Source organism: Halichoeres trimaculatus, unplaced genomic scaffold (genome assembly GCF_033239565.1).
Source record: "Halichoeres trimaculatus isolate MK-OKI-2021-1 unplaced genomic scaffold, fHalTri1.1 fHalTri1_scaffold_8, whole genome shotgun sequence".
NCBI classification, from domain to species: domain Eukaryota; kingdom Metazoa; phylum Chordata; class Actinopteri; order Labriformes; family Labridae; genus Halichoeres; species Halichoeres trimaculatus.
Window position 1 is genome coordinate 28,057,265 of NW_027437186.1, and position 26,120 is coordinate 28,083,384.

Genomic DNA, 26,120 nt, shown 5'->3' on the forward strand with positions numbered 1-26,120 from the left:
CCCCACCTCCCACACCGTGAGAAGCGTTGCACTTAGCATCAAGCTACAACGTCTGGTTGAAGGCACAGACTGACGGAGGGAAAACTAGAAAAGCATGACACACTGTGCTATTGTGCCTTTTATCACTGTTGCACATATACATATAAAGCGTAATCTCACGTTAGTCTTATTTTAGGATGTGTTCTTTCAGTTTTTGTTCTCCATAAGTTCCCCCTCGCTCAGTGCCCGACTTCTCTCCAGCTCACCCAGCACTCCTGAAGTGTGTGACCTGTCCCCTCATTGTTGGTCTAAAATGGCACCAACTGTTATCTCCGTTCTCCAGCAGGGAGTGGTGTTCTGTTTCCTCCACCTCATTCCTGTAGAGAGACAAAAGGCTGAACCTCAACACTGTTCATTTTCTCTTTATGGATCTTGGTTTGTCTTTTAGAAAATGTTGTTTTTGTATTTTTTTTTCTTGCTTAGAGAATGGGAACTTACACGTCACAAACCTAAAAATATACTACTTAACTGCTCCCTAAATGGAGTTTTTTTTATCTCAGGTTCCACTGACAAAGCATCCCAAAAGGCTCTTCAGTTAAGGCCGTGGATTCATGTTACAAAACAAATAAAATGTACTGAAAAGCATCTCTGCTGTCTTTTTTTTTTCATGTTGTCACACTCACACTGACACGTTCTTATCTCTGGATTTCAGCGTTCTGTTCACTCTTTTAAAGTGGTGTGGCTCTGGTTTCAAACCTATGACAGAAGAACCTTAAAAAACTTTTAAATACTACTGCAGCTGTCTCATATATTAATTGAGAGTGGAGGTTTAAAACATCTCCAGTAGAGGGAGCCAAGTGGATCCAGACCCTCACTGCATGACCAAAAACACTCCCAAAGTGGTGTTCATCTGGTCTGTATTACAACAGTTTATAAATTAAACCATAGCTACATAATGATAAACATAAATTTACACTTTGTGAGGTTTCATTATTCCACTTTTGTTTTTGAAGTTTACTGAGGATGTGTTGACTCTTTTCACCCGCAGTGCTTGGTGGAAACGCAGCTTATTATATATATTTGCACTTCTGAAACTTTCAGGATAGCCCACCCCTAAAACTTTCTGAAGTTTCCCATTGATGTATGCCTCCCATTGTGAAGATTTTTCAGTAAGACGCAACAATGTTGCAGTAGGATGTTGTGATAACAGAATTTATATTGAGAAATGTTTTCGATGGTAAAATCTTCACAAATAGAGGATCATATTTATGCATCACAGGAACTTTTTGGCCTCGTAGGCCATCATCACTCCTGAACAAAGACAGGTGCTTTTAAATCCATTGACTTCTAAATTATGCATGATATTCATATTTCTTCGTGTGCCTCTAGGAACGAGTGGGACAAATGTTGCAAAACATTACTTGTGAAACCTTCACTAAATTATAATCTTGTAAAGACGTTCCTCATGTGCTGCTCCTCTGAAATTCTCTCTCAAAAGTTGTGACTGTATCATCTGTAATTCACATCTTTTTTCCCTTAGATGTGTTGTTTTCTTCCATCTTTCTTCTAAAATTACTCCCTGTCACACAATACAGCTGGTGAGTCTTATTTCGGATCATTTCTGAGGATGTAGGAGGAGTTTCTTTGTAACTTCAGGGCATTTAAGTCATTAAGTCTCTCTTTAATGATGCACAGAATGGGGACAAAATAAAGTGAACAAGAGATTCTGCTTCATTGAAGATGAAATTTATTGCAGGGCTGCTAAGAGTCTCATTGAATACTTTGGCTTTCACCAGTGTGAAAGTTTAAACCTGCAGAGACAAAAATACAGATTGGAAAATCAGAAATCAACATTTTGAAAATATGGAAAGAAAAGAAAAGAAAAGAAAAGCTGACACATCTTAAAGTACACCCTCATTAAACTCCAGAATAAAAAGTAGTGATGTTTTTCTTGAGATTGTTGACACTTGGAGTCCCTCAGGTATGCAGAATGAAATTAAAAGCCGAGTTTGCTTCTGCAGACTTGCTCATAAACCTCTCCAGCTGATTGCCTTCGTTCCCAGCATCCTTTAATCCTCAGCAAACGTCAAATTTAAAACAGGATAATTGCGTTTCCGAAGAAAACATATCCTCTGCAGCTGTGTATTGATGGGTGGAATTTGAATTGACTTGAGGATAAACAAATGATGAAAACAAAATGTGCTGCCTCTCAAATGTCCTCATCTGACTCTAGTTCCAGACAAGCAGCATCGGATCAGCACGTTTCAAAGAACAACCAGATTTCATTAGAGGTCTCCGGGTGCAGGAAAACATGGTGGCACCCTTTAGGATGGAAACTACTTAAACACACAGTGTGTTAACGTCTATATTCTGCTTAAATAACCACTAAAATACACAATCTTGCAGTGACGATTTACAGCACATGCAAAAAGCTGAAATCTTCAGCTGCTGTAAGCCATTTATTAATGGCTAAAATTAATATCTAATTAATTTTTAGGGGGGGGGGGGTTGAAGATTTCTTCAACAAGAAAACTGATTTTCTTGGGACTTTCTTGGAATGAAAGGTGCTCAAAACTGCAGAGTCAACATCATAATGCAGATAAGTAAAAATTCAAAGCCAAGCTCTGTCAGCTCTGTCCTCAAGAGGAGAAGGAAACTACTTTTGTGAAAGTTGTTTAATGAATCTCCAAAAAAAGAGGATGAAGAGGATAAGGTATGACTATTTTCTTTTTCTGGAACTTTCAAAGTGTCTTGAGAATTGTGAGAACAAGACCAGAATTTTGTCCTTGATCTCAGAATTCTACGACACCTGCCGCACAGACACAAAATGTTTTTTTGACACCTGATTGGTCAGTTTGCTGGAGTGACACTGATATAGGTTAGTAAAAAGTAAAAAGTCAAGCTTTGTCAGGTCCATCCTCAGAGGAAAACAAGAATGGCAAAACCCCTGAATATTTAAAATTAGATAGGTTAAGTTTAAAGACAAAATTATGTCTTAAATTCATTTTAAAAACATTTTTTCAATAATGTGAAAACTTGGGTGAAATAATGAATGTCTCTGACCCTGCTGAACTGTGTTTTGCAGCTTTTATTCTTTTAGTACTACTAATAAAATGCAGCAGCAAAAGTTCCTCATATCTGTTCATCATTTCTGGAGTGTGTTGTTCAGTTGTCATAATTTAACCAGAACCAGTGGCTGCACAGAGACTTTGTGAAGCATTTAAGTCAATTTTTCTCTGCTCTAGTTACAACGACATGAAGTGGGATCAGCAGCTTGCTCAGTTCTGCAGTTTTACTCATGCACTTATGTAAACTTGTACAAATACAGACAGGGTGACATAATTTGTGTGCAGATGTGTCCTACTGTAGGCAGGATTTACAGGCAGATGAGATAGTCAGCCAAGGACTTTGGTTGGCTTCAGCCCAGAAAAACTCCAGCTGCTGACTTCATGGTGAATGAAGTATTTCATGGGGGTTACATAAGCACTCAGAGTACATTTCAAGGTGGGAACAATAGCTGACCTCACCTGGAGAAGCTTTAACCATTCTCATTTAAGATCACGCTTCGGCAGGCGGGATCCGTTCTTAAGGAGGAGTCTAACCAAGCACACAGTTTCCTAAGAGGAAAGTATTCCAGCAACCCTCAGAAGCCCCGAAAGATGGACTGCTGTGAAGACCTGGTCAGATATCTGAGTTATGGGATGATTCTGACTGCGGTGGGACACCTAGTCCATCACAAGAAGACTCAGACCTCCTACGGGCGACACATGGGACTCCCACTTGCTGAGAGGATGGTCCCAGCAGCAGTGGCCTGGTTCCTGCAGGAGCTGCCGGCTCTTCTGATCCCTTTTCTCTTACTTTTTGCCTCACAGAAGCCCTCCAGTATGGGGAGGAACCTGCTGCTCGGGACCTTCTGTTTGCACTACTTTCAAAGGTAAGAGCTGAAACCTGGTTTTATCCTTTAAAGGGTATGTAAATGATTAAAATCAGTCCTACAGCAAGTGTGCATGTGTGGTAGACACCTGCAAACATCTTACATTTCTGTCTTCATACAGGACTTTTGTGTACTCCCTGCTGACCAGAGGAAGACCTTTCCCTCTGGGTGTGATGGCAGCTGGAGGATTCTTCTGCACTCTGAACGGTTCTTTGCAGGGTCACTACCTGCTACACTGCGCCCACTTCGATGAAGACTGGTCTTCTGACTATCGCTTTAAAATAGGTGAGAGTCACAAAACTCTGTGCTTCAAACACATCCAGTTTGAAGCTTTAAATGCTGCAGTGTGTCACTTAGTTCTGAGTAAGTAATTTGATGGGACAAATGCAACTAAGATAAAGCACCACTGAATGCCTGCTTTGGTGCTCCTGTAGCAGAAACCACAAGGAGAATTTGTTCTTGAAGCTGCCTCACCAGAGGATAAAAAAAATGCCCTCTAGGTGCCCCAACAATTAACCAAGTGTAAAAATAAAACAGTGGCCTCTAAAATTCACTTTGGCAGATAAAATATTAAAAACAAGAAGTCTCTGGATGCCCTATTATTAAATGCATTTCCAAAGGCTGCCATCTGGATGTCCTTCCAGTGACTGTAGAAAAGTACTCTCTGAATGCCCTTCCAGTGACAGCAGAAAAGTACCCTCTGGATGCCTTTCAGGAAAATACTCCCTTCATGCTTCCTCAACAGATTTTAGTGAGAATAGTGTCTCCTGGATGAAATTTGCTTGCCTCTCCTGTGGACTTAAATAATAAAAAAAAAGTAGTCTGGATGCCTTCCAGTTGCTAAAAATTGAATACAGCACTCTTTGCATGCCTCTGAAATTAATCCAGGTAAAGACAGTGTCTTCTAGATGTCCTTCTGGTTGACAAAATTAAAAAGAGAGAGAAAAAAGAAAGCTTCCAATGGGCCTTTAATGAACTGTTAAGATGTGCTCTTTGCATGCCTCTCACTTGAAGAAAAAAAATACCCTCTGGACGCCCTTCCAGTCATCAAAAACCATAAACAATACTCTTTGCATGCCTCCCCAGTAGATTTGAGGTTAACAAAAAGGCACTCTAGATGCACTTTTTGATTTTCTTTTTTTTCTTTTTTTTTTTTCTTTTTTTTTTAAGTACCCTGGATTCCCCTCCTGATAACAAAATAATTAGAGTGCCCTCTAAATGCACGTCTAGTGGATAACTTAAGTACCCTCTGGATCCCCTTCCAGTTGTCGAAAGACTTAGCATGCTTTTCCAGGGGACTGAAGTTAAAAAGGTGCCCTCTGGATTCCCTTCCAGTCATCAAAAGTAAATAGAGTGCTCTCTGTATGCCTCTCCTGCTGATCAAGGTCATAATTGTACTTTGGAGGTCCTTTCAATTGATAGAATTTAAAAAAGAAAATGAAAAAAGAAAAGAAAGATGCTCCCTGGATGCCTTTCCAGTCGACAAAATGTTATAAATTGCCTTTAGAATAACTCCCAATGGATTGTAGTAAGTAAAAGTAAAAAAGAAAAAAAAAAGATAATGCCCTCTTGATGTCGGTCCAGCTGTGTGATGCTTAGCAGCCGTGAAATTGTGGATAGGATAAGATGACATGAGATATGAAATTGCTTGGTTGTAGAGCTTAATGAAACTTTTATGTACAAAAATAAACATTGGAGATTTGAACCACGAGCAAGTAGAATTGCAATGGGATGATTATGAACTCTTGGGCCTTCAGTCTGATAGAAACACAGCTGATGTGATAATCACCACACTTTCACTCTCTCCTATGTTGATCTTTTTCCTTTTATATGGCTCATTTGATGAGATTCAAATCATAGATTTAATAGTTTCCTCCAGGTTTGCTGATGTTTTATGCTGGAATGGCCATCAACATTTACAGTGACTGTATTCTTCGTAACCTGAGGGATCAAGGAGAAGTCGTCTACAGGATTCCTAAAGGTGAGAGAGGAATCACATTTTGATGACGTCTCCTTCACTCTGTCTTGACGCTCTTCTGTGTTTCTGTTTAATCTCTGCAGGAGGTCTGTTTGAGTACGTGTCAGGGGCTAACTACTTTGGAGAGATTGTGGAGTGGTTCGGCTTCGCGGTGGTCACCTGGTCTCTTCCAGCACTCGCATTTGCTTTGTTCAGTTTGAGTTTTATTGGACCGAGAGCTTACTACCACCACAGGTACATTATATTATCTTGCCCAGTAACCTTTTTCTACATTATAATCCAGTCCTGGTGACCATTGTGATGTTCTGCTCTTCTGTTTCAGATTTTACAAAGAAAACTTCAAAGACTATCCCAAGTTAAGAAAAGCTTTGATTCCTTTCATCTTCTGAGAGAAATACCTGAGCTGGAGCTTTAAACCTCAGACTTTACCTTGACCAACAAAACCTTTTGCATTTTTTAAGACTGATTGCTTTATGATAGAGTGTATATTATCCTAATTTTTTTTAGAAATATAGTTGATATAATAGTCTCTCATTTGTACATATCTGAATAAATCCTGATTTCTAAAGTGAAGACTGCTTTTTATTTCTCATTTCTTTTCAATCAACCTTAAATTAATTTTACAGCACTTTATTTTCTGAAAATTACATATTTCACAACCAGAGTCACAAATTAAACTTTATTTCTCTAGTTTGTGTCTTGAATAACATATCGAACATCCAGCACCAGATTAGCAGTTTCTACAGCCACATTCAGGGCGTTGAGTTTAGCTGTGAAGGAATCAAGCACACGTGGCTGCACAAAACGGTCTTTGAGAGTGAGTGCAGGAGAGAATCCTAGATATTTGGTTTTTAGATGAGTCCACTTCATGTGTGGATCAGTTTTCACCAGCCCACAACCACAGAGATCCAAGCTGTTATCAGTTGAGGCGTCTGCAGGCAGCGTCCAGTGGTGAGCATGAGTCAAATCCATTGAAGAGTCTCCACCGTCGTGCTGCAGCGCTGAAGGCACCGACTCCAAAGAGTGGCAGAATCCCTCCACAGCCAGAAGAAACTCTGACTGTGTGCACCCCAGAGCTGAGAGGGTCTCTGCTTCCACATGCAGGCTCTGAGAGGAAAGTAATTATGACATTCATTAAAAGTAAAAAATGCAAAAGTGCTACGACAAAATATTAGACCTCACCTTGTGTCTTATGTGGGCAGATAAGTGGGTCTCTGTGCATCCTCCTCCAAGTAAAGCAGAAGGCTCTCTCAGGGTGAGTCTCAGCACATGTTCAGTCTGCTTACACACAGACTTTACCAGAAACACATGAACACATCAGTTTAGGCACAAAGTAAGCAATAAGAAGCACTTTTATTCATTTAAGAGTCTGTTTTTTCCTGACTTGGGATGCATTATTTATAGTAAAAAGCTAAAACTCAAGAGTAAAACCTCATCATCCTCTCCCTTTCTTACCTTCAGTTCACTCAGCATCGTCTCGTTCCTGTGGCAGATGACCATCGTGCACATCCCTGACTCTGCTGCCGGCTGTAAATGCAGCATTGCCTTTGATCCAAACTCTTTCACACTGAGATCCTTTACTGAGCCGTAAGCCTTCACTGGGATCGAGGTGTGCAAGGTGGCTACAGGTTGAGCTCCTGTTCGTTACAGTGGGCAGAAATGCAAGGAGTCACCAGGTGCAGTCTTTGAGAAAGACTTCTCAAAGTCTAAATGAAAAACTAGGATCAGGCTTCTAAAGATCTTTTTAAGCATAGATGTGTATACATATATACACATATACATACACTACTAAAACACTACTTATTCAATTGAGGAAAACATGCTTTAAAACCTCCTTTAGAGATTACATTTGCTATTTTTAAATTAATGCTTGTATAAAGATTGGCATTCAGTGTTTTGACATGCATGGTTAATATTTTACCCATAACATATCTAAGAAATTACCAGTAACCTACTTTTTAAGAAAACAAAACATAGTCAGTGAGACACATTGTGCATCATTTTAGACTAGTGTCTTTGTAATTCCATAAATAAGGATTTGTTACTTTTCTGACTCTGAGATCTTGAGAGAAATGCAAAAGATTTTTAAAAAATTTGATCCCTCTTTTTGAGTGTTTTTTTAAGGAGCACTTTGCATCTTCAAGTAAGAAAATGTGTAAATAATGTTAAGTTTCATTGTTAGACTCTAGTTGAAATGACTGATCCATTAGTGATTTCATACACCTGAATACAAACCTGTCAGCAGTGCGAGTGGCTCCATGAGAGCCACCCCCACTCTCTCAATCACTATGACACCTTGACTCCTCAGGTACTGCTGCAGGACTGGATGTATGACTTTCTGGCACACGAAGAGCTTCACTCCATCTTCAACTGCACGTTTGCTCAGCTCCAAGAGCTGATCCAGGATCTGTGAGTCTGTGTCTACACCTGTGTGCACCTCAATCACCCCATCACCCAGCTCAGAGAGGTCTCCTGCAAGAGATGCACTGAATAGCACCATGCGAAGTGGATTTGTGTGCATTTTCTTCACCATCTTGAGGCAGAAAATATCATGCACTTCCAGCAGTAATCCTGCAAACACTGCAGAGTTCATCACAGGATGTCCTTCAACACCAATAGTCACAATTCTTCCAAGTCGTACAGTTCCTGGGCTGTTAGAGGGAACAGACAGTAAGAATGCATGCACAGCCAGCTTGCTGATGTGAAATGTCTCTGCTTTAGTGAGCACACATGCAGGTTTGCTGGAAATAACACTGCGAGCTAATGTGAGCAGACTTTGGCTGCTGCAGAAGTCCAGCTTCACTCTGCAGCCACAGTCTTCTTCTTGGAGGTAAGCGGTGCACAAACGGAGCAGATGCTTGTTGACTTTGATGGACACTTTCCCCCTGAGACCAGACAGCTTTGCTTCCTCGATGAGTGATATACAGAGGATGGCTGCAAACAAACCACAGTCACTGAATCGAGAGACGTGGTTGAGGATGGAGCTTTTAATCAGATTAATGAGAGGCTGTGAGGAGGAGATGGCTGTAAGGAGAACAGAGGAGGTGGAAGAGGTCACAACGTGTCCTCCGATGTTGTTGTGAACGTGTTTCAGTCTACCTGAGGCACCAAAAGAAGACTTCAGGAGGTCGTTCAGCAGCCGAAGCTTGCTGCAAAGATCTGAGTTGTCCAGGGGTAGATCCGTGCAGAGAGATGGGGACTTCTTCACGAATCGAGACATCATTGCAGTAACAATTCCACATTACAACAAACAGACGTCACAGAAATGGTAAGTGATATATATTCTGGTGGTTTATTTAATGTTTGAGTTAAGATAAAGAAGTGTAATAAATGACAAAAAGGGAAATAATCAACCGACGCTACATCGTTGCATCCTTAAGCGCCTTTAACTATTATGATTCGGATGATGATACCGAGACATTGCCTGAGAGAAATTAAACTAAATTTAGATATGATAATTAGTGAAGTATTTTTGATTACTACTATTATACACTTATCGGTGTGTATTTGAATTTAAAAATAGTATATCACTGTATAAGGTAATTTTGTTGTGATAAATCACACAATTTATACAGGCATTCTCATCGGTAGGTTGTTTCTATCAACGTCACTGCTCACAGCACATTGGGGTCCTCCGACTGAACGTCGCACTAAACCAACCGTTTTTAGAAATAGTTTTTATAAGAGAAAAATAAAGAACTTTGAACAATATAAATCGATTCATTTGTTCAGAATTGAGATTCTGATTTTTTTGATCATTTACTTGTTTTTAAAACTTATTTTGCATAAAAATAACTCCCCGAAAGCTTCGAGTCTTTTCAGTTGTTGGACTACAAACTGATGTGACGTCATGTCTTGAGGCCACGTCGCTTGATAAACATTCAAACCTGTTGGCGGTATGTAATCTGTTTTTAACACTTACACATTTACTTTATGTTTAATTAAACAAACGGCTATAACGTGCATAGAACCTATTTTTATTAATACGTGAATGACAATACTCGTGAACGTCAATTCCGATCATAACTTTTTTCTCATTCATTAATCGTTACAGCTCATTAAGCTGTAACTTACTTAAAAACTACCTGGTGCTTTAATTAAAGACGTGTTATTAGTTATAGTCAGAGTTTTAGTTAATAATAGCAATTTTAATGGCAGTAGTACATCGTACAAGCTATTTCACCATAGGTATTTGACCAGGTTACCAACGGACTAGTAATCCTCAAAATATGGGTGGGGACCTGCCTACAGGCCACTAAGGTACTACACGTGGGTTGTGTAGGGTTATCATATGAGTAAAATACCTTTTATTTGGTCAATTCTATTTTTTACAGTGGTAATATAGTTCTACTGCAATATGCCAAACAATTGTACAAGCAATTCTAAGCTTATGATTTAATTTGATTCTCTTAATTTAGAGCCAAATTGCTGCAGTTGTTTTGGGTTATTCATAATCAGTGTTTTTCTGTAATCCAATTCTCATACTTGTTGCAGGACAGTTCAAAGGAGCATTGCTGTGATGGCCCCTCTTAAATTTGTCATTAAGGTAAGGAGAAAAAGACAACAAGCAGTACTTAATTGTTGAAATGTGAATAATTTTTGTCAGCCAAATGTGGTCCATCTCTGAGGAAAAGTATTGTCTTTGAGCAAGCACAACATGCTAAAGCAAGAGGAAGTTGTTTATATAAAGTTCATCAGATTTTACGAGTCTCCTATGATTGTCAACCACTTGTGTGTTACTGCTGATTGTCTTAATCTGTATAAGACCACCAAAGAGCACTAAATGGAAATATGCAAATCAGAAGAGTTTGCCGCCTTTTCTAACATTCAAATTGTTTATACTTAGATGTCACTTCTGCATTCCTTTTCCATGTGACAGCAGAATACTTATTGGCCACTAGAGGGCAGTATTGGTTTATGTATTAGATCTTGTTCTCCCACATACTGATGTTGTTATTCATCCTTTGGAGGACTTTATTCAGAGGCTCTGTTCACCTTCTGCAAATCTCCCCTGACTGCCTCCCTGAGAGCCTTTTCTTAATGGACCCAGCCTCTCAGAGCAGAGGAAACTCCTCCTGTTCGAGCCGTGCTGGTGCTCCTCAGTGTGATGCTCTGTCAGGAATAATGCACTTCAGATGTTTTTGTTAAGTGCAGGGAAAGCCACCGGTCTCTCTTTTGTTGATGTTTCATTTATTGAGAGTTTTGGACGAGGGCTGCAGACATTCACACTGATCTCTCACATCCTCCGTAATGCCATGTGTGCCTAGTTGACCAGATATTGCCTTCGCCCTCTTTATTTGTTTCATATGCATGCCTGCATACAGACCACCCCGCCGCCCCCCTCAGCTGCTTGTGGGAGAGTAAAACCCTGGAGGTTCACGAAAGGTTCCTTCCCACTGGGCACATAATGATACTGTTGTGTTACTCTGCCTGAGAAAAAGCACTCAGCCTCTACCGAGCTTAACCAACTAACCACAAACAAGTATTTTAAACGGGATCAGTGCAAACAATAGTGTTCAAGGCGCTACCCTGGGCTTCACTTTCACACAACAAACACAACCGCCACTTTGTTTTTAATGAATAAATTAAACTCTTAGAATATTAAGTGAAAAAAGCAGCATAGAGACATTGTTTCCACACAGGCATGTTGCAGACAGAGGCCAGCTTGGCCAGGATTAGTGAAGCAATTATGAGTTATGTTCTTGGATTCACCATGCCATGTTTAGAGGGCAGCTCAGCTGTGTGTTTTATGACTCCTCCTAAGATGTTTTCAAAGCAACTCCCTCCCTGCTTGGAGCTGCAGGAGGTGCTGGTATGCTCCTTCTTAAAGAGGCTTAGACTATATAGTGACCTGCCACTTCTCAGACCTCCCGAAAAGGGCCTGCAGGCTCAAACTCTGATCCACTGAAGTGCTTGCTGTCTGCCAGGACATTACTGCCGCAGAGCTCTGCAATCTGCCTTCTATTAGCCAAGTGCAGCACTGACTGTTGTAAGTAGAAGTCAGAGAATAAAGTGTTATTGTAGAAATAAATAAATAATATTGAGGTTTCACAGAGCAGTTTAATGTCAGAGGGGTTTGCGCTGGTTAGTGTTGCTGTCACTGTACAGATGAGCTCATATCAGACCACACATTTTGGATTTTGATAAAAAAAATAAATTCTTGTGTTGGGAATCTTCCCAGGAGAAGGTGACAGCCCACTTTCATCTCAGCTCTGCCCTACATCTCTGCACTGAATCTACATTTCCTAATGAGACCAAACACCCATCAGCCCGCTGTTGCACTTTATCTATCAATTTCTCAAGGATGTGTCTGCCCGGGTTTTGTTTGCTGAGTGTTACCTGGAGATATTCCTGTCTGTTCTTGCTGCTGGAATTCCACTCTTGGGTTGTGTCTCTCTGTTTTTTTTTTATCATCAAATAAAGAGGACTCAGGTGTGCTAACATTCACCTGAATGACGGGAGCTTTGCAAACAAAACACTTCCGCGCACTTTCTGTAAATAACATTTGCTTCAGTAATAATCAGGTCTCAAGCCTCGGCACTCAGGTTCTGGCAGTTTCAAAAATTGGAAAACAGAGTTGTGTGTTTTTTTTTCAAAGGGGAAACCCAGGTGACTCACAGCAGAGAGAGAGGGAGCTGGGAATGAGGCAAATAAAGCCTGAGAGCAAGGTTGTCACACCCACAGATCTAAAGAGCTCCCCTGGGCTCTCTGCAGACTTGGAGGAAGAGAGAAAAAGAGAGGGACAAAGGGAGAGTGGGAGAGATGCAAGTTTTATTGAGTGAGACCGCATCTGCTGCCCCTTCCCTTCCAATGTAAACATCTGCGGCTGGTTAGTGTTAGCCTCTGAGCTAAGTGCAGTCCGAGAAGGTCTGGTTCTTATACGGTGCGATAGCGATGGCAAAGGGCAGAGAAGGTGGGGAGACGGGTGAAACTGCTCGCAGTGTTTTGGGCTCCGTGCCCAACTTGGAGCAGCACAGACAGGAGGATGGAGAGCTGGGTCTGGGAGAGAGATAAGGGAAGGTAGAGAGTGTTTTGGGAACTGGGAGTGATAAAGACCAGAGCTCCAGAGAGCAGAAAGGGAAAGGAGCCGTCAGAGGGCTCAACTCAGGGTTTGTTTATTTACAGACAGAAATATGAAGGAATTTTCTCATGTTGTGCAGCAGACTGTGTGCAGCTTCAGTCTCAAACATCTCAGAGGTTTTGGTCTTTGTTAACCCTTTTTCTTCCTGCAGGTCATGTTTATCAGATTGGCTGTGGGGAGAATTAGGCCAGAAGAGTTGAGCTTAGCCTGCAGGAAAACTCTGCCCTATTCATTCCCTGTGTGTCAGCACACAAAAGATGGCACAATAAAGGATTTGGTATTAAGTAGCGCTCCTTGCCGCCTCTCATTCAGCCCTCAGCCTCTGTTCATAACTCTTAAATGCCTGAGCAAGACAGCCAACAAAGCAGGACTGGCCCGCTTTAGTATGGATGAAAAGAGTAACTTCCTCTGGAACTTGGCCCTTTTTCAAACCTTTCTTTCCAACAACAGCGACAGTTTGAGTCTAAGCAAACTACAAAAACTAGAAACGCTCATGAATTTGATGAATGTGTATGCCAGGTAATGAAATCCTTCAGGCTGCTGCAGGAAAAGTTAGACATGCTTTTTTTCTTCTTCTTTCAACGGGTAAACTGAATTTCTTAGGTACTTTCCGATGACTTTGCTGAAGGAAGATCCTGTTCTTGTGGTCTGTATGAAGTATTGAGAGATCTCACTAAAGAGGAGCCATAACTGGGCTTAGAGGGGGATCCGTGGAGGTCAAAGTTCACAACAGAGTTCAGCTCAGAGATCCACAGGTCACCTTTTGTCCTGGGACTTGACAAATTTAGACCACATGATGTGATTGTTGTCGTTGCCTTTGTGTAAAATTAGATTCGGCTCCTTTTCTGTCTTATCTACAGCACTCAACACACACACATCTCTTTGTACAGCCTCTGATAGCTTCACCTAAACACACACACTCAAAGGATGACACTTGAGCGGGGGAATTTGCATCTCCACTGAAGCAGAGGCTTCTGGGACAAATTAATTGTTTTCTTATTAGTGTGATTGCATTAGTTTACATTCCTGACAAAATTCCCTTTTCTGAGAAACTCGAGAATCACATGCTGTTTTTGTGTGAGGCACAGACCAATGTTTATCATTAATGTCCAGTTCCCAGTTGAGTCTTGTCTGCTGCTCTAATGTGATAAAAGGAAGTTAGTCTACGTCTTGCTAGATGTCTGGCTTTCAGCCCAAAGCACTGACTCAATCAGGAGCTCGGAGAGGGGGATTCACCCTGCTGTGTGCTGCTATAAGAGCCGCGCTCTCTATACTGCCCTCTTTGTTCCACAGTATTGATCAAATTAACCTTGTGCTGCTCTTTAGGGCTCACATTAGCTGGTGTAATTTAAAGCCACGTCCTCTATAAGGTGGATTTTCTGTTCCCTGTCAGGATTTACATCAGGACAGAATATATGAGACACCCCCTCCTGTAAAAAACATGAAATACCACACCTCTGCAACCTTCAAACTCACCATAAGCATGAATATGAATCATGACGTAAGTGACTTATGTTTGACAAAACATGACATATGCTGTGCAGGATTTACTGCAGATAATTACACCTGGAAAAACTGGATAGTCATACATTGAGCTGAGTTTCTTTCCTGCTTTTATACGGTGTCAGAAAACCCAGAAAAGTTAGTTTCCATCCGAGAAAACCAACATCTTAAGAAATCAGAAAATTTTGGTATCTGAGGTCAAATTCTGCAAGAAAAATATCGCTGTAAGTTTGCTTGAAGTTTTGCTTGAAGTTTTGCTCCAACTTTTATGACTTCTTGAGTTGTATAACTTCTTGGCTTGACATCACCTGGAGTTATTTCTTTTAGTTGTAAACAGTACAGTGCAATAAATCTCTCACCTAGATTTTTTTTTTTTTTTTGACATTTTGACATGACAGCTGGCACCACAGACAATGGATTGGCAGTTAAAGCAGAAATCCACTTCACAATCACTGTACTAGTCCACATTTATACAGTCTCTACTTCTGCCGTGAAGTTGCTGTTGACTAACAAATTTGCTAGTATTGGTGGCAAGGTTTGAACTTAAAATAATTTTTAACTTAACTAATTTTTTAGGAGGAGTTCCTCTCTGACAACTAAAGATGCCTCTGTAGGTCCTTGCTACTGCCACCATGTGGTGGTCATGCTGCATTACAGCATTTTTTTTTCTAAGATGAGGCTATAGTCATGTAAGCTACTAGAATTTAGCTATTAAAAGTTATCTTCTCAGGCTTTCTATGCCTGTACTAAGAGGACAATTTAAAAACTTGTCTGAGTCTTTGGACATTATGACCAGGCCGTACCACAGACATATGAGGGGTAATGAAGCCTTAAAGGTCCCCACTTAGCCTGTCAGTCAAATTAGCCACACCCCTGGCTATGCCCAATAAGTAGCACAACACTTTAGTTCATTTTAATTCTATTAGGTATGATTTTATTTTGATTGATTTCAGCTGCAAATAGATGATTGAACAAAGTCATTGTTTATGCTTTATTACTGAGGCTAAAGCCTGGTTTATACCTCAGTGTCGACTGACATGATAGCCTTAAATGCGGGTCTTCTAATTGCTTTTCCAATGCAGAATAAGGACTTTTGTATTTACAACATTTCTGGAATCACTGCACATTGACCGTATTAACTGACAATTAACCTCTTACGCTGTCTCAGGAATAATACATTTTATGGTTTTTGTGAGATAGACATCAACATGTTTCAGCTTCAAAATAACATGATGGGTTTAACAACACTGAAAAAATGTTTTTGACAGTTCTCAGTCATCGAGGTCTTGGTGATTCTACTTTAAATCCAATACGACAACTAGACATGGTAGGGTTCCAGGAGACGTTTCATCTTTCCACTGAAATTCTTCTTGAATTCTTACCAGACCAGGTGATGGAGCTAGAAACGACAAGCCTTGTTCCCCTAAGACCATCCCAAGTTACCGTAGTTTCTGAGAGAATTGTAGGGGTCACGTGATGCCTGGTGTGAAAAATCAAGCAGAAAAAGTGCCTGAAAACAGCCAACCTGAAAATCGTACAAATGACACTGCCCTCATGTGTTTTGGAGGAGTACTGCAGATCAACATGCACACTTGACACGGAAGTAGAGCACACGACAGCGTCGGCCACTATAGCGTGGAGTCAACACAGAAATCTGGCTTTAGAGTTATGGAGTATAAAGTCATTACAGCAAAACTCTTTGCAGCATTATGACCAATATTGACAAGTTATGAAAAAATTACAACTTTGTTGTTGTTATTAATCAAGAAATAAGCTGACAAGGATCTTAGTTTGGACCGTAATGGTGATCCCTTGACTTTTGGAGTCACCCTCTGGTGGACACTCCGGTAACTGCAGATTGTTGCCGCCTGTGCTTTTTGTGCATCAACTTCCTGACTTTTGGAACTGTGACCCCCAGAGGAGCATTCATTCTTCAAAAATAGTCTTAGCTTAACATTTTATCGGTTTTGTCTTAAAAACCACTTGTTTACTTACTTTTAATTTGGAAGATAATGTATTCCGTTAAAGTTGAAGGTAGCAGTCCAAGTCGAGTGGCTCATGGACTTGTTTCTGAACAAAAATACATCTAAGTATATTATTTGTTCTGTTTTTATTTGCTCCTCAAAGCGGCTGAAGTAAATGTGAAACCCAAAAGAACACGTGAATTCATTACTCACCCGTGTCACCATACTTTTGTCAGACACAAAAGTCAGGATGCCATCACCTATCCATCGTGTGTCAAGTCCATCCCCTGGACACCACTGTGCGTCTCATCCCTGTGCTTTGACTGACAGGCTCTGACCTTCTGTTGCTAGGCTTTTCCCACACATGGGTAATTGTTGGAAGCAGTCAGCTGAGGCCACCAGTCATCCGTGTACCACTGTGAGACAAAGGGCAAAGGATGGCGAGCACACTGATCTATAGGGACGGGTTGATGGTGACAGGCAGCATGCACACATTTCATACATGAGGGGGCTGGGTCCAAACGGGGGGGTCTCTGTTCTGCTCCAGTCTTTTCTTTGTGTGGCCATGTTTTTGTTTTTATTCATGCAGAAGTTTGCAAAGAGAAATAAAAGACGTGATGTCTTATTTCAGACGGAAGCATCACCTTCATTACAGACTTAAAAACATTAATTTCACAGCATGCCTTGATTGATACCCTGCTCGGTCATATGGGGGCGCCCTCTCCTCTTCTTAACCTGCAAGAAAAAGTGAGGCAGCAGCTTCTTTTCAATTCTTCTTTGCAGGACAGACAATGAGGAAGGAGACTGCTCTCATGGGAAAAAAGAAAGAATAATTGTCAGCCTGATTTGCTCAGAGGCAGAATTTAGCTTTTTAATGCCACATGACGAAAGGTTCCCAGCCCGACTCCAGCTTTGTAACAGTTAATAAAACTTTCTCAATCTCCTGCTATGACGAAAGAGCTAACCTGACCCCTTTTCAAACAAGAGAAGGAGACAACCAGGGAGCTCGGAGGTGGGAAGTGTAGAGACTTGTGTCTGAAACTCGGGTCTTCCCCTACACACCCTTTTAATTTGTTCTTTTTCGTCATCCTGAGAGCAAGGTGGTAGAAACATCTCTAAAGCCTGGGTTGTGGAGTTTAATGCTTCAGCCCAGGGGATGAAACTGGCTCCAAACAAAGCTTTTAGAGAGCAAAAGTATCCTCTGTTACTAAAGTGATTATGTCTTCTGTTTGTACACACTCCTCTGCATGAGAAATGTGAAAATCTGTGTCTGCTTTTGTCTTTATATAACTCTGCTGCCTTTATTCACTTCACTGCTTTCTGCAGCATTATCACACTGGGCTTTGGGGCAGTGCTTGTTTCTCCTCCGTCTCATGTTGTGGGTGGTCTCACTCCATCCATTACTTCCTTGTCCAGGGAGAGACGAAGTTCACACGAGACCCACATCCATTTGCTCTCTGCAGCGGGCAGCTTTTGCACTCATGTGTAAACCATAATCAGGCCAGCCTGAGAAAGATGTAACGGCGAGTTAACCAGCCGCGGCATTTCTGGCCTCCCCGTCCCTTGTAGCTTATTGTCATTGACACGATGACGTGGTGCTTCAGGAATCCACTCTGCAGCCCTCTACTCAGCTTTCTAATGTACTCCAACGTTGCATACGATACATGCAGTTTTATCACTGCTCTCATACAAAGCAGCGTAATCCTCATGTACTGTATGTGCCACCTCTTTAAAGTCTTCCCTGCAGACCTCAGGCAGGGACTATGCTGCAAAGCTTAACGATAAAGAAAATACTCTGAGAAAGGGGAAACATGAGGAGAGACTTTTTTTGTTAAGAGATTGGTAAAAAGATGGCCAGACAGCAAAACGGGAGGGAGGGACTCCTGTGAGAGGCCTGGGGTGATGTTTGAGGACTCAGGGGGTCGTTGTGGTTTGTCTCGCTGTCAATCACCCACGCTCTGATTTTCTTTGTTGTCTCTGAGCTCAATGCCCCTCAGCAACCTGTGGCTGTCTTTGCTCTTTGTGTTACAGTGTGGGAACTTTGCTGTGCTGGTGGATCTCCACGTTCTGCCCCTGGGCGGCCAAGAGGACGCCAGCTGGTTTACTACGGACCACATCGAGGTACGGACACAGGGAGAAGGGCGTGTGTGACTGAATATACGGCTTCTGTTCTGCAGGGGGCCTTTTCTGAAGACAGCAGCAGTGTGGAATCTGAAATGACTTTGAGCCTTGTGTCTATTCATCACAGAGGTTTTCATTGTTGTGAAACTGTTCTCATCTCTCCACCCTGACACTCGAGGAGTTGTCTTACCGCCACTCTCCTCTGAAGCTTCTACTGTTCTGTTTGCTTTTGTTCTCTTTGCACTTCAGAGACTTTTTCCTGCTCTGAAATATCCGCACACTGTTTGCAGGAGGTTACAGCGCTGGTGCGAGACGCAGTGGACCAGAGAGTTAAGCAGTACACAGACTCTCTGCACAATAGGAAGCAGGCCAAACAGAAGAAGGAGCTGGCACCTGCTGCAGCTTTGTTTGTCAAAGGTAACACAGCATCTTATCAGGAATGGTGTCACCAAATACTTCACCAACACTGCCTTATTTCCAGTTTTTATGCAGCTTTTAATCATCAAACTTAAGATTCAGGGAAGAAACAACCCTAAAATGTGTAATAGGCAAACTTTGATCCCCATTTTTTTGCTAGCTTAAATAAACAAACTGTTTACTGAACTTTAAATGTCCTGTACTTGCATGGCTTTTTTCATGTCACTTTCCCCTATCTACATACGCACACTGCTGGGTTTGCCACTGGAGCAATTTTGGGCTCAGTGTCTTGCCCAAAGATACTCAGGCATGTGGACTCAGAGCTCAAATCTTCATTCTTCAGATTGAGAGACAACCGACTCTACTGTTGAGCTTCAGCCACCCACTGACATTGGCACTGGTTGTAATTTCCAGGAAATCAGCTCTTACAGCTGACATATTAATGCACCAACAACATCAGGACTGATTCCTTGATTGTGGCGATAAACCTTAGCCTGATTCTTGTCTTTTTCACATACCACTCCTGGAAAAAAAATTCAGGGCAGCATGTGGTCTATCATTACAACCTGATGAAACCAAAGCTTACCTGTCCCTCAGGTATCTCTTGATACCAGATGATAAGGGGTCAGTTTCTGCAGTGTAACGTGCTGCTTCAACATCAGAAAACTCTGCTTCTTCAAGGAAAATGTTCTCCATTAGGGAGCAATATGAGCAAAATATGTCAGGATGTTTTTATGGCAGAATCAGGATCTGGATTTTTTCAGGATTGTTTTTCATATTTAGACTATTTTGTCCTGAAAACCGAGCTGAAGGAAGGAAGGAAGGCAGGAAGGAAGGAAGGAAGGAAGGAAGGAAGGAAGGAAGGAAGGAAGGAAGGAAGGAGGGAAGGAAGGGAAGGAGAGAGGGAGGGAGGAAGAAAGAAAGAAAGAATGGTTGGTGGGAAAGAAGTAATTAAGAAAAAAGGAAGGACGAAGGGAAGGATGGTTGGATGGTGAGAAAGGAAGTGAATAAGAAGCAAGGAAGAAAAAGAAGTAAGAAAAAAGGAACAAGGAAGAAGGGAAGAAAGAAAAAAGAAAGGAAGAGAGGGAAGAAAGGGAAGAAAGGAAGGAAGAGGGGAAGAAAGGAAGAAAGCAAGGAAAAAAGAAGGGTGGAGGAATAAAGAAGGAAGGAAAGGAAAAGGGTAGGGTAAGGAAGAAAGGGAAAGGAAAAAGAAGGAAGTAAAAGAAGGGAAGGAAAGGAAGTGAAGGGAGAAAGAAAGAATGTGATCAAAGAAGGAAGGACAGGGAAGCAATAAAGAAGCAAGGAAGGATTGAATGGGGAAGGTAGGAAGAAAAGAAAAAAAGAAAATAAATCTATCCCAAATATTTCTTATCCTGTAACACAAATATTGTAATGTGCCAATTTTTTTCTTTTCTGCACCTTTTTATCGCTTTAATTCAGTTAAAAGAAAGGAAAAATTAGCAAAGTCTTTTACATGAACCTGGTCTGATTTCAAACGATTTCTGTAAATAACACCAGAATAGTCCAGAAGTGGAACACCAGGAAGCATTACAATGGTGGAGCTGTTTTGCAGCATTGTTGCGGGATGCTCAAAGACACTGATCATGATATAAACATCTTTACCGTCACCAACCTGTGGCAGGCAGAAAAGCTCTGGATAAATTCAGGGTTGAAAAAAAATGGTGTTAAAGGACAGCCGCAGCCATTGACTGGCGTATTTGTAGGGTTTGCTACCATTTTTGGAAAAGTAATAGGAGGGAGGGGTTAATAAATTATGGTATGTAGTTGGAGCATTGATGTATGTACAGTATTTCTGGCTGGTTGAAACAAATCTACATTTACAGCCCTCATTTCACAGAATTTGAGCCAAATATCAGAGTATTCACCACAGCCTAATGTTTGTCTTTATGATCCAGTGTGTGCTGCAGCATCACGTCTGTGTGTTTACTCTGAGCCTCATTTTAAATTGTTATTAGTAATGAACTCATGTTATGTTTACTCTGTTTTGCTTTCACCTTTGCTCACTGCTCTGGAATGCAGTCGCCTCAGCCTTCCCCTTTTTGTCTGAGGCGTGTCTATCATCACCCTTTGAGTAAGAAAAGTGATTTACTTTGGCTGTGAACATACAATCATTATTTATCCTCTTGGATGTGAGGGCTCTGGAGGAGTGGGCACTGAGTGTTTGAAATATATCTGATATGTATTTCATGGCTACCTTTGGAGGAGAGTGTGGGAGGAAAGAGAGCAGAACAGAACAGGTCAGGACTTGGTGGCTCTCTACACCCAGGGTGTGACCTAAAGGCAGGAGCTGATAGGATTTTATATTGTGCTGCACTGTTTGACTTGGCTCTAAATTTAAGTCCATTTAAATGGCTAATGTTTGTTTTCCCTCTGTGTAATGTGCTGCTGGCACACCTGTATTTATCTGTTCTTGTACTTAACACTATAAACTGTTGCCTTGACACGTTTACCAATACTTTATAAACAAAGAGGGAAGAGTTCAATATTCAAATTAAGCTTTAATGGGAACAAAGAACAACTTGTTTCCCACTCATTCAAATGGAAATGTTAAATTTCAGGCTGGTTGATGTGTTTGAGGGGAAAAAACACTCGGGGAACATTAAGATAATAGTTTCTTCACTATAGCTGATCAAATGGTCTTAGCGCCTGCAGGTAAATTAGGACAGTCAAATTGTTAATACTGTGCTACATACAAACATATGGTAATACCCTATAACTCGTTGGTTAGTGGTTAGGGCTGGGTATCAATCAAAAATTTTGATACCTATACCTTCAATTCAATACCGGTTCCTGAGCGATACTTTTTTAGATACCAAATTTATAATGCCAGTTTTAACAAAAAGAAAATTACTTTACACAGTATGGTACAAATATTCAGTCTTATTTTTCAGCTGTAGTATTTTTTCTACTCTGAGCAGTTTTCTTATAAGTAATATAAAACAAATATCTGCCCTGTGCTAAAGAACAGTTGCAAACATGTGAGATCACTATATACTGAGTCACTATATACTGATGTACTGAATGTGATTATAACTATAAATCAACTTTCTTCTGATTTTTTTAATGTCAAAATAATCCCCCTTTTTTATCTGATCCAAAAAATTACCACAAGAAATATGTGTAAGCCATTAACTGTATAAAACATGGACGTAGCGATGTCACCTGTCTGTTCCTGAAACCGTGACATGTAGCCAATCCATGGACGCAGCCGTATTTGATGTCGCTGGCTGTGAGTTTCCTTTCGAACAGCTACAGGGCACCCAACAGTTACGTGACCTGAGCTGTGTCGCTGATTGGACAATCTAATGATCCCAATAACTTCTGAACCGCCGAGTTTTAAAAAACTCACTCCCTGTACAGTGTGTGCCGATGGTGAAATCCGTGTTTAAGACCCAAGCCGTTTTTTTAACCAGGCTGTAAATATGTTTTTCAATGCCATAAAAGTCAGTTTTTATGGCTGGGTGTGCATGACTTCCAGTGTTTCTGTAGCCGGCCTCAAGCGGATTCTCAGTGAAGAGCAACTTTTAGCTCTTCCGCATAGGCTTCATTTTTACTAACTGAATGATGACCCTTTGTGTAAGCACTATTCACTTGCAGATGTCCTCTCAGGCTGCAGCATGCGTCATGGATCATACCAACGGTCTTCTTGCTTTTGTTCATGCATGAAGTATACCACGCTGGAAGTCTTACCAAAGCAGAGAAGCGAGCGGTTCCTGAGCACAGAACACCTGAGGTCACGCCGACCAATGGGCTGAACTTATGGGTTGTAGTGTGCTTGGGCATGGGATGGATGACCTGTGTGACTGCGCTCTGAGAGGGGCTGCTGCGTGACTGGAGATCAATCACGTATTCACGTCAGTCTTCAAACTTAAGAAAAGTCCCTGGATTTGTCAGTGGGCCTTTTTTTTTTTTTTTTTTACAAAAAAGCCGCTACAGGGGTCTGAAAAGTCGCTAAATACATTAACAGAACAGACAACCTGCATGCCGCTACCACATGCAACCTTACTGCCAAACATCAAGAGCATTATCAGCTCTTGATCATGTGATTAACCCTTTGGGTACCAAAACTTGGCACCGAAAGATGAGGCATTTTTTTGATAATCACTACCACCGAAGCGTTTTAGTTGGTGCAATAACAGAACCAATTTTCAGTACCCAGCCCTATTTGTGGTAGGGGAATTAGTGACAACTCAATTGTGAATTTGTTGTTGTCAGTTTAACCAGTCAAGAGCAACTGATTTTTCATAGAAATTTCTTCAAGATCATGGTCACAGACTCTCTTCATATCCCTTAACTCATGTCAAATTATTTTGCCAAAGAAAAGATTTAAAGTAAGGTTAAAGATTCATCCACTAGATATGGGAATGTGGTTATCACTAGCAGAGCTAGCACCACCAGCCTTTACTCCTCATTGAAGGTTAATGTTGGTGTACGTGTGCTGGTTACCTATGGCTCTGGTTGAATTGTTATGTCAGTTTTACCACACAGAGCTCATCTTCTGGATCAGGGCTCTACACTGACTTTTCCATTAGTACAACCAAATTTATTAGTGAGGTCAATCAGTTCTGACAACCAACCACAAAACAACCAGAGATTTTTAAACTGCTCACAATTTGAACTCAGAGTTCAAAGAAAGATAACCCAATGGGGCTAAATGCAGCTTCTGTTGCACATCTTTATGATGACGTAGATTGTAAAGGGGTCTGAAGCACCATCCCTGCTTACAGGCACAGTTGAACTCAACATTTAAGCTAATCTTATGGACTAGCATTCATGAAAATATAAACAAATGTCTTAAAGGTCCTGATCTGCAAAGGTTATGAGGTTTGTAGCATCTCTACCAACCAAATCCACTTCACCTCTCCATCTAATGCCTGCCTTTTCCTCCAGCCACCCACACACATGCCTTTGAAGCACTGTAAGCCCAGCTTCAGAGGCACCCCCAGCTGTGTGCTGTAATGCAGACAGGTTTGTCACAGGTAGCAGTTAAGGGCAGTTAGATTGGGCTCACTCAGCGGGGCAGGACTGACTGTGAGAGTGGGATTACAGGGCAGTTGGCCCCATAAAGTTTCTCCCGTGGCTGCCGCTCTGCCTCTCACGCTACTCCCCTCCACTTTAGCCTTCTAATCCACCAAAACTCTGTATAAGCATTTGTTTTCACACACTCAATGCATGAATACGTGTTATTCCACTTCTGTCAGTCTCCTGATGAGCACACACAGTCAGCATATAAGCAGACACACTGGTTGCGCTGCACCCAGGCTCTGATGCACGTCAGAACCAGTGCGAATCAAAGGAGCGACAGTGTGTTGCAGAGATATATCCTCCCCCTGGGCTAGGTGTGAACAGGCTGACAGGGTAAAGTTACTGAAAAGCCTGTCTCATATTGCCCATGACAGACTGAGGAGAGACAGACACGTCTAATGATGGAGATCACACACACACATACACACACACATGCACCCCAACTGTGTGAACAAGAGCACTATCAGTGTTTCAGCAGTGAAATATGCATGTAAAAATGATTAAGCTCCTTCGCCAGAAAGAATGTAACCAGTGGAACATGACTCCGTACCATATCTGAGAATTTTCCCCTCTCAGGACATGAAACAGGCCCGTTCACTTCATGTGCTCTCGTCCTATTAAAGGTCTTAAGTGAGTGTAATGACATTCTTGGTCTTTTCATTGTCCCATGTGAGGCAGTAAAGGTGGAGACTGCGACTGTGAGAAGTACGCAGGCAGGCAGGAGCCATAAAAAGGGGAGGACAGACTATAGGCTTAGGGAGGGAAGCCCAGCAAACCTCAGGGTGGGTATTAAGTATTAGGGTCGTCTGTTCTGCAAGGAGGTCAAACGCTAACCTGCTAATCCCTGCGGGGCTTTCAGAAAACAGGGAGTGGAAGCTGGTTTTCTGCATTTCTATTTGTAAACGTGTGTCTGTTATGTTATCTGAGAGCTGCATTAAGCTGGATATCCTGCAGTGACGCATGTATGTGCCGGAACATGTGCATATGCATGTTGTAGCACATAGAGAAAAGGTGTCAGGCAGGGTAGTGCTGATGTCTGGGCCAGGAATAGGTGGATGGAGTGTGGTGCTATGTGTGGGATGGTATGAGAGGGAGAAGGAGGGGGGTTTGTGTGAGGCGGTGCCAGTGTGAAATCACAGGGGCTTCCGCCAACAGACAGCAGTAAGAACAGCGTAACAGCCTCAGCTGTTGGCACTTCAAATGAGCCATCAACAGCTTTTAACATTCCAAGGTCCTTCAGTGCAAGTGTTTGGATCTGAGCTATCTCTTTGGGTTATTGTATTTATGTATGCATGCTGCTGTGTAGGGTTCATGTGTGAGTGTACAGCACATGTCAGAGAGCTGATCCCATGTCTCCTGCCAACATAAATTCAGGCCATTGCTTCCAATCTCAGCTGCAGAGGCCAATTTCCAACTGTCAGCCCACAATCCCCCCCCCACTTCTACCTTCTTTTTTACCCAGGCTACTTGAGACTTCATGATTAGCTCATAGTGATGTGATTTATTTATGTTTTCAGAGAGATGAACAGAGGGAACTTTTCCCACCAAACATCTTGGCTCCGGACGGGCCGAGTGGACATGCTAGACCTTAAAAGCCGAAGAGACGGGGAGAGGCCTGTTGCATTCTCCCTGGTAGACCGTTTTGACACACCCACATTTCTCAGAGTAATTACAGATCGAAAATGAGTGGATAATAGGCGCTCTGTGCTGCGAGGATGGATTTTTGTCATTTGATAAGGAAGATGGTGGTTTGACCATTGTGAGGAAGAATCAACAGCTTTAAAATACTTTCTTTAAATATGATAACTGTCATTCTTCAATACAGAGAATGAGTTCCAGATCATTTTCTAGTAGTAGCAGACAACTAAAGCTGCAGAATACAATTTAATGATGAGCATACTTCTCTCCCTTTTGCTCCTGCTCCTCACGCCGCACTGAACCCATAGATGCTGTGGACAACATACCTTTAAGGCTGAATGGGATGTTTAGGTCATTTCAGATAGTGTCATCCTTCTCAAGACGTATGATGTGCTGGGATTAGCTGAGATACACAAAGTTTGTGTTCAATTTTATTTATTTCTATCACTGTCTTATTGA

At 41.6% G+C, this 26,120-nt stretch overlaps 3 protein-coding genes across 6 annotated transcripts in view; 2 read left to right on the forward strand and 1 right to left on the reverse strand.

The window, feature by feature from the left end:
• The first annotated feature begins 3,638 nt into the window (after positions 1-3,638).
• srd5a2b (steroid-5-alpha-reductase, alpha polypeptide 2b) lies at positions 3,639-6,343 on the forward strand. Of its 2 annotated transcripts, none has more exons than XM_074676316.1 (5): positions 3,639-3,913; positions 4,035-4,198; positions 5,793-5,894; positions 5,975-6,173; positions 6,214-6,343. In XM_074676316.1, exons 1-5 carry the CDS (start codon positions 3,639-3,641, stop codon positions 6,278-6,280), a joined length of 807 nt encoding a protein of 268 aa, XP_074532417.1. In that variant the 3' UTR covers positions 6,281-6,343. The 2 variants fall into 2 exon arrangements, with proteins under 2 accessions (XP_074532417.1, XP_074532418.1); XM_074676317.1 differs by having other exon boundaries at positions 5,975-6,125.
• A 235-nt stretch (positions 6,344-6,578) lies between these two features.
• Positions 6,579-9,114, reverse strand: mkks (MKKS centrosomal shuttling protein). Its single transcript, XM_074676568.1, has 4 exons — positions 8,127-9,114; positions 7,347-7,528; positions 7,074-7,184; positions 6,579-6,998 (listed from the first exon to the last, which is right to left on the reverse strand). The coding sequence occupies exons 1-4, from the start codon at positions 9,112-9,114 to the stop codon at positions 6,579-6,581; spliced, it is 1,701 nt and encodes a 566-aa protein (XP_074532669.1).
• slx4ip (SLX4 interacting protein) overlaps positions 9,028-26,120 on the forward strand; it is a 47,800-nt gene continuing 30,707 nt past the window's right edge. The window contains exons 1-4 of one of the 3 annotated variants that reach the window (XM_074676570.1): positions 9,028-9,159; positions 10,386-10,437; positions 18,471-18,560; positions 18,851-18,977. In XM_074676570.1, coding sequence (XP_074532671.1) covers positions 10,411-10,437; positions 18,471-18,560; positions 18,851-18,977 — 244 coding nt within the window. In that variant the 5' untranslated portion in view covers positions 9,028-9,159; positions 10,386-10,410. Of the gene's footprint in view, positions 9,160-9,575; positions 9,788-9,928; positions 10,152-10,385; positions 10,438-18,470; positions 18,561-18,850; positions 18,978-26,120 lie in introns of those variants that run through there. The other 2 variants (XM_074676569.1, XM_074676571.1) reach the window with 2 other exon arrangements.

Coding starts and splice junctions, on each gene's coding strand:
- srd5a2b (XM_074676316.1), top strand. CDS start 3,639: ATGGACTGCTGTGAAGACCTGGTCAGATATCTGAGTTATGGGATGATT. Junction 4,199..5,792: donor TGACTATCGCTTTAAAATAG/GTGAGAGTCACA, acceptor AGTTTCCTCCAG/GTTTGCTGATGTTTTATGCT. Junction 5,895..5,974: donor CGTCTACAGGATTCCTAAAG/GTGAGAGAGGAA, acceptor TAATCTCTGCAG/GAGGTCTGTTTGAGTACGTG.
- mkks (XM_074676568.1), bottom strand. CDS start 9,114: ATGATGTCTCGATTCGTGAAGAAGTCCCCATCTCTCTGCACGGATCTA. Junction 7,529..8,126: donor GCCACTCGCACTGCTGACAG/GTTTGTATTCAG, acceptor TGTAACGAACAG/GAGCTCAACCTGTAGCCACC. Junction 6,999..7,073: donor CTGCCCACATAAGACACAAG/GTGAGGTCTAAT, acceptor CTTTCCTCTCAG/AGCCTGCATGTGGAAGCAGA.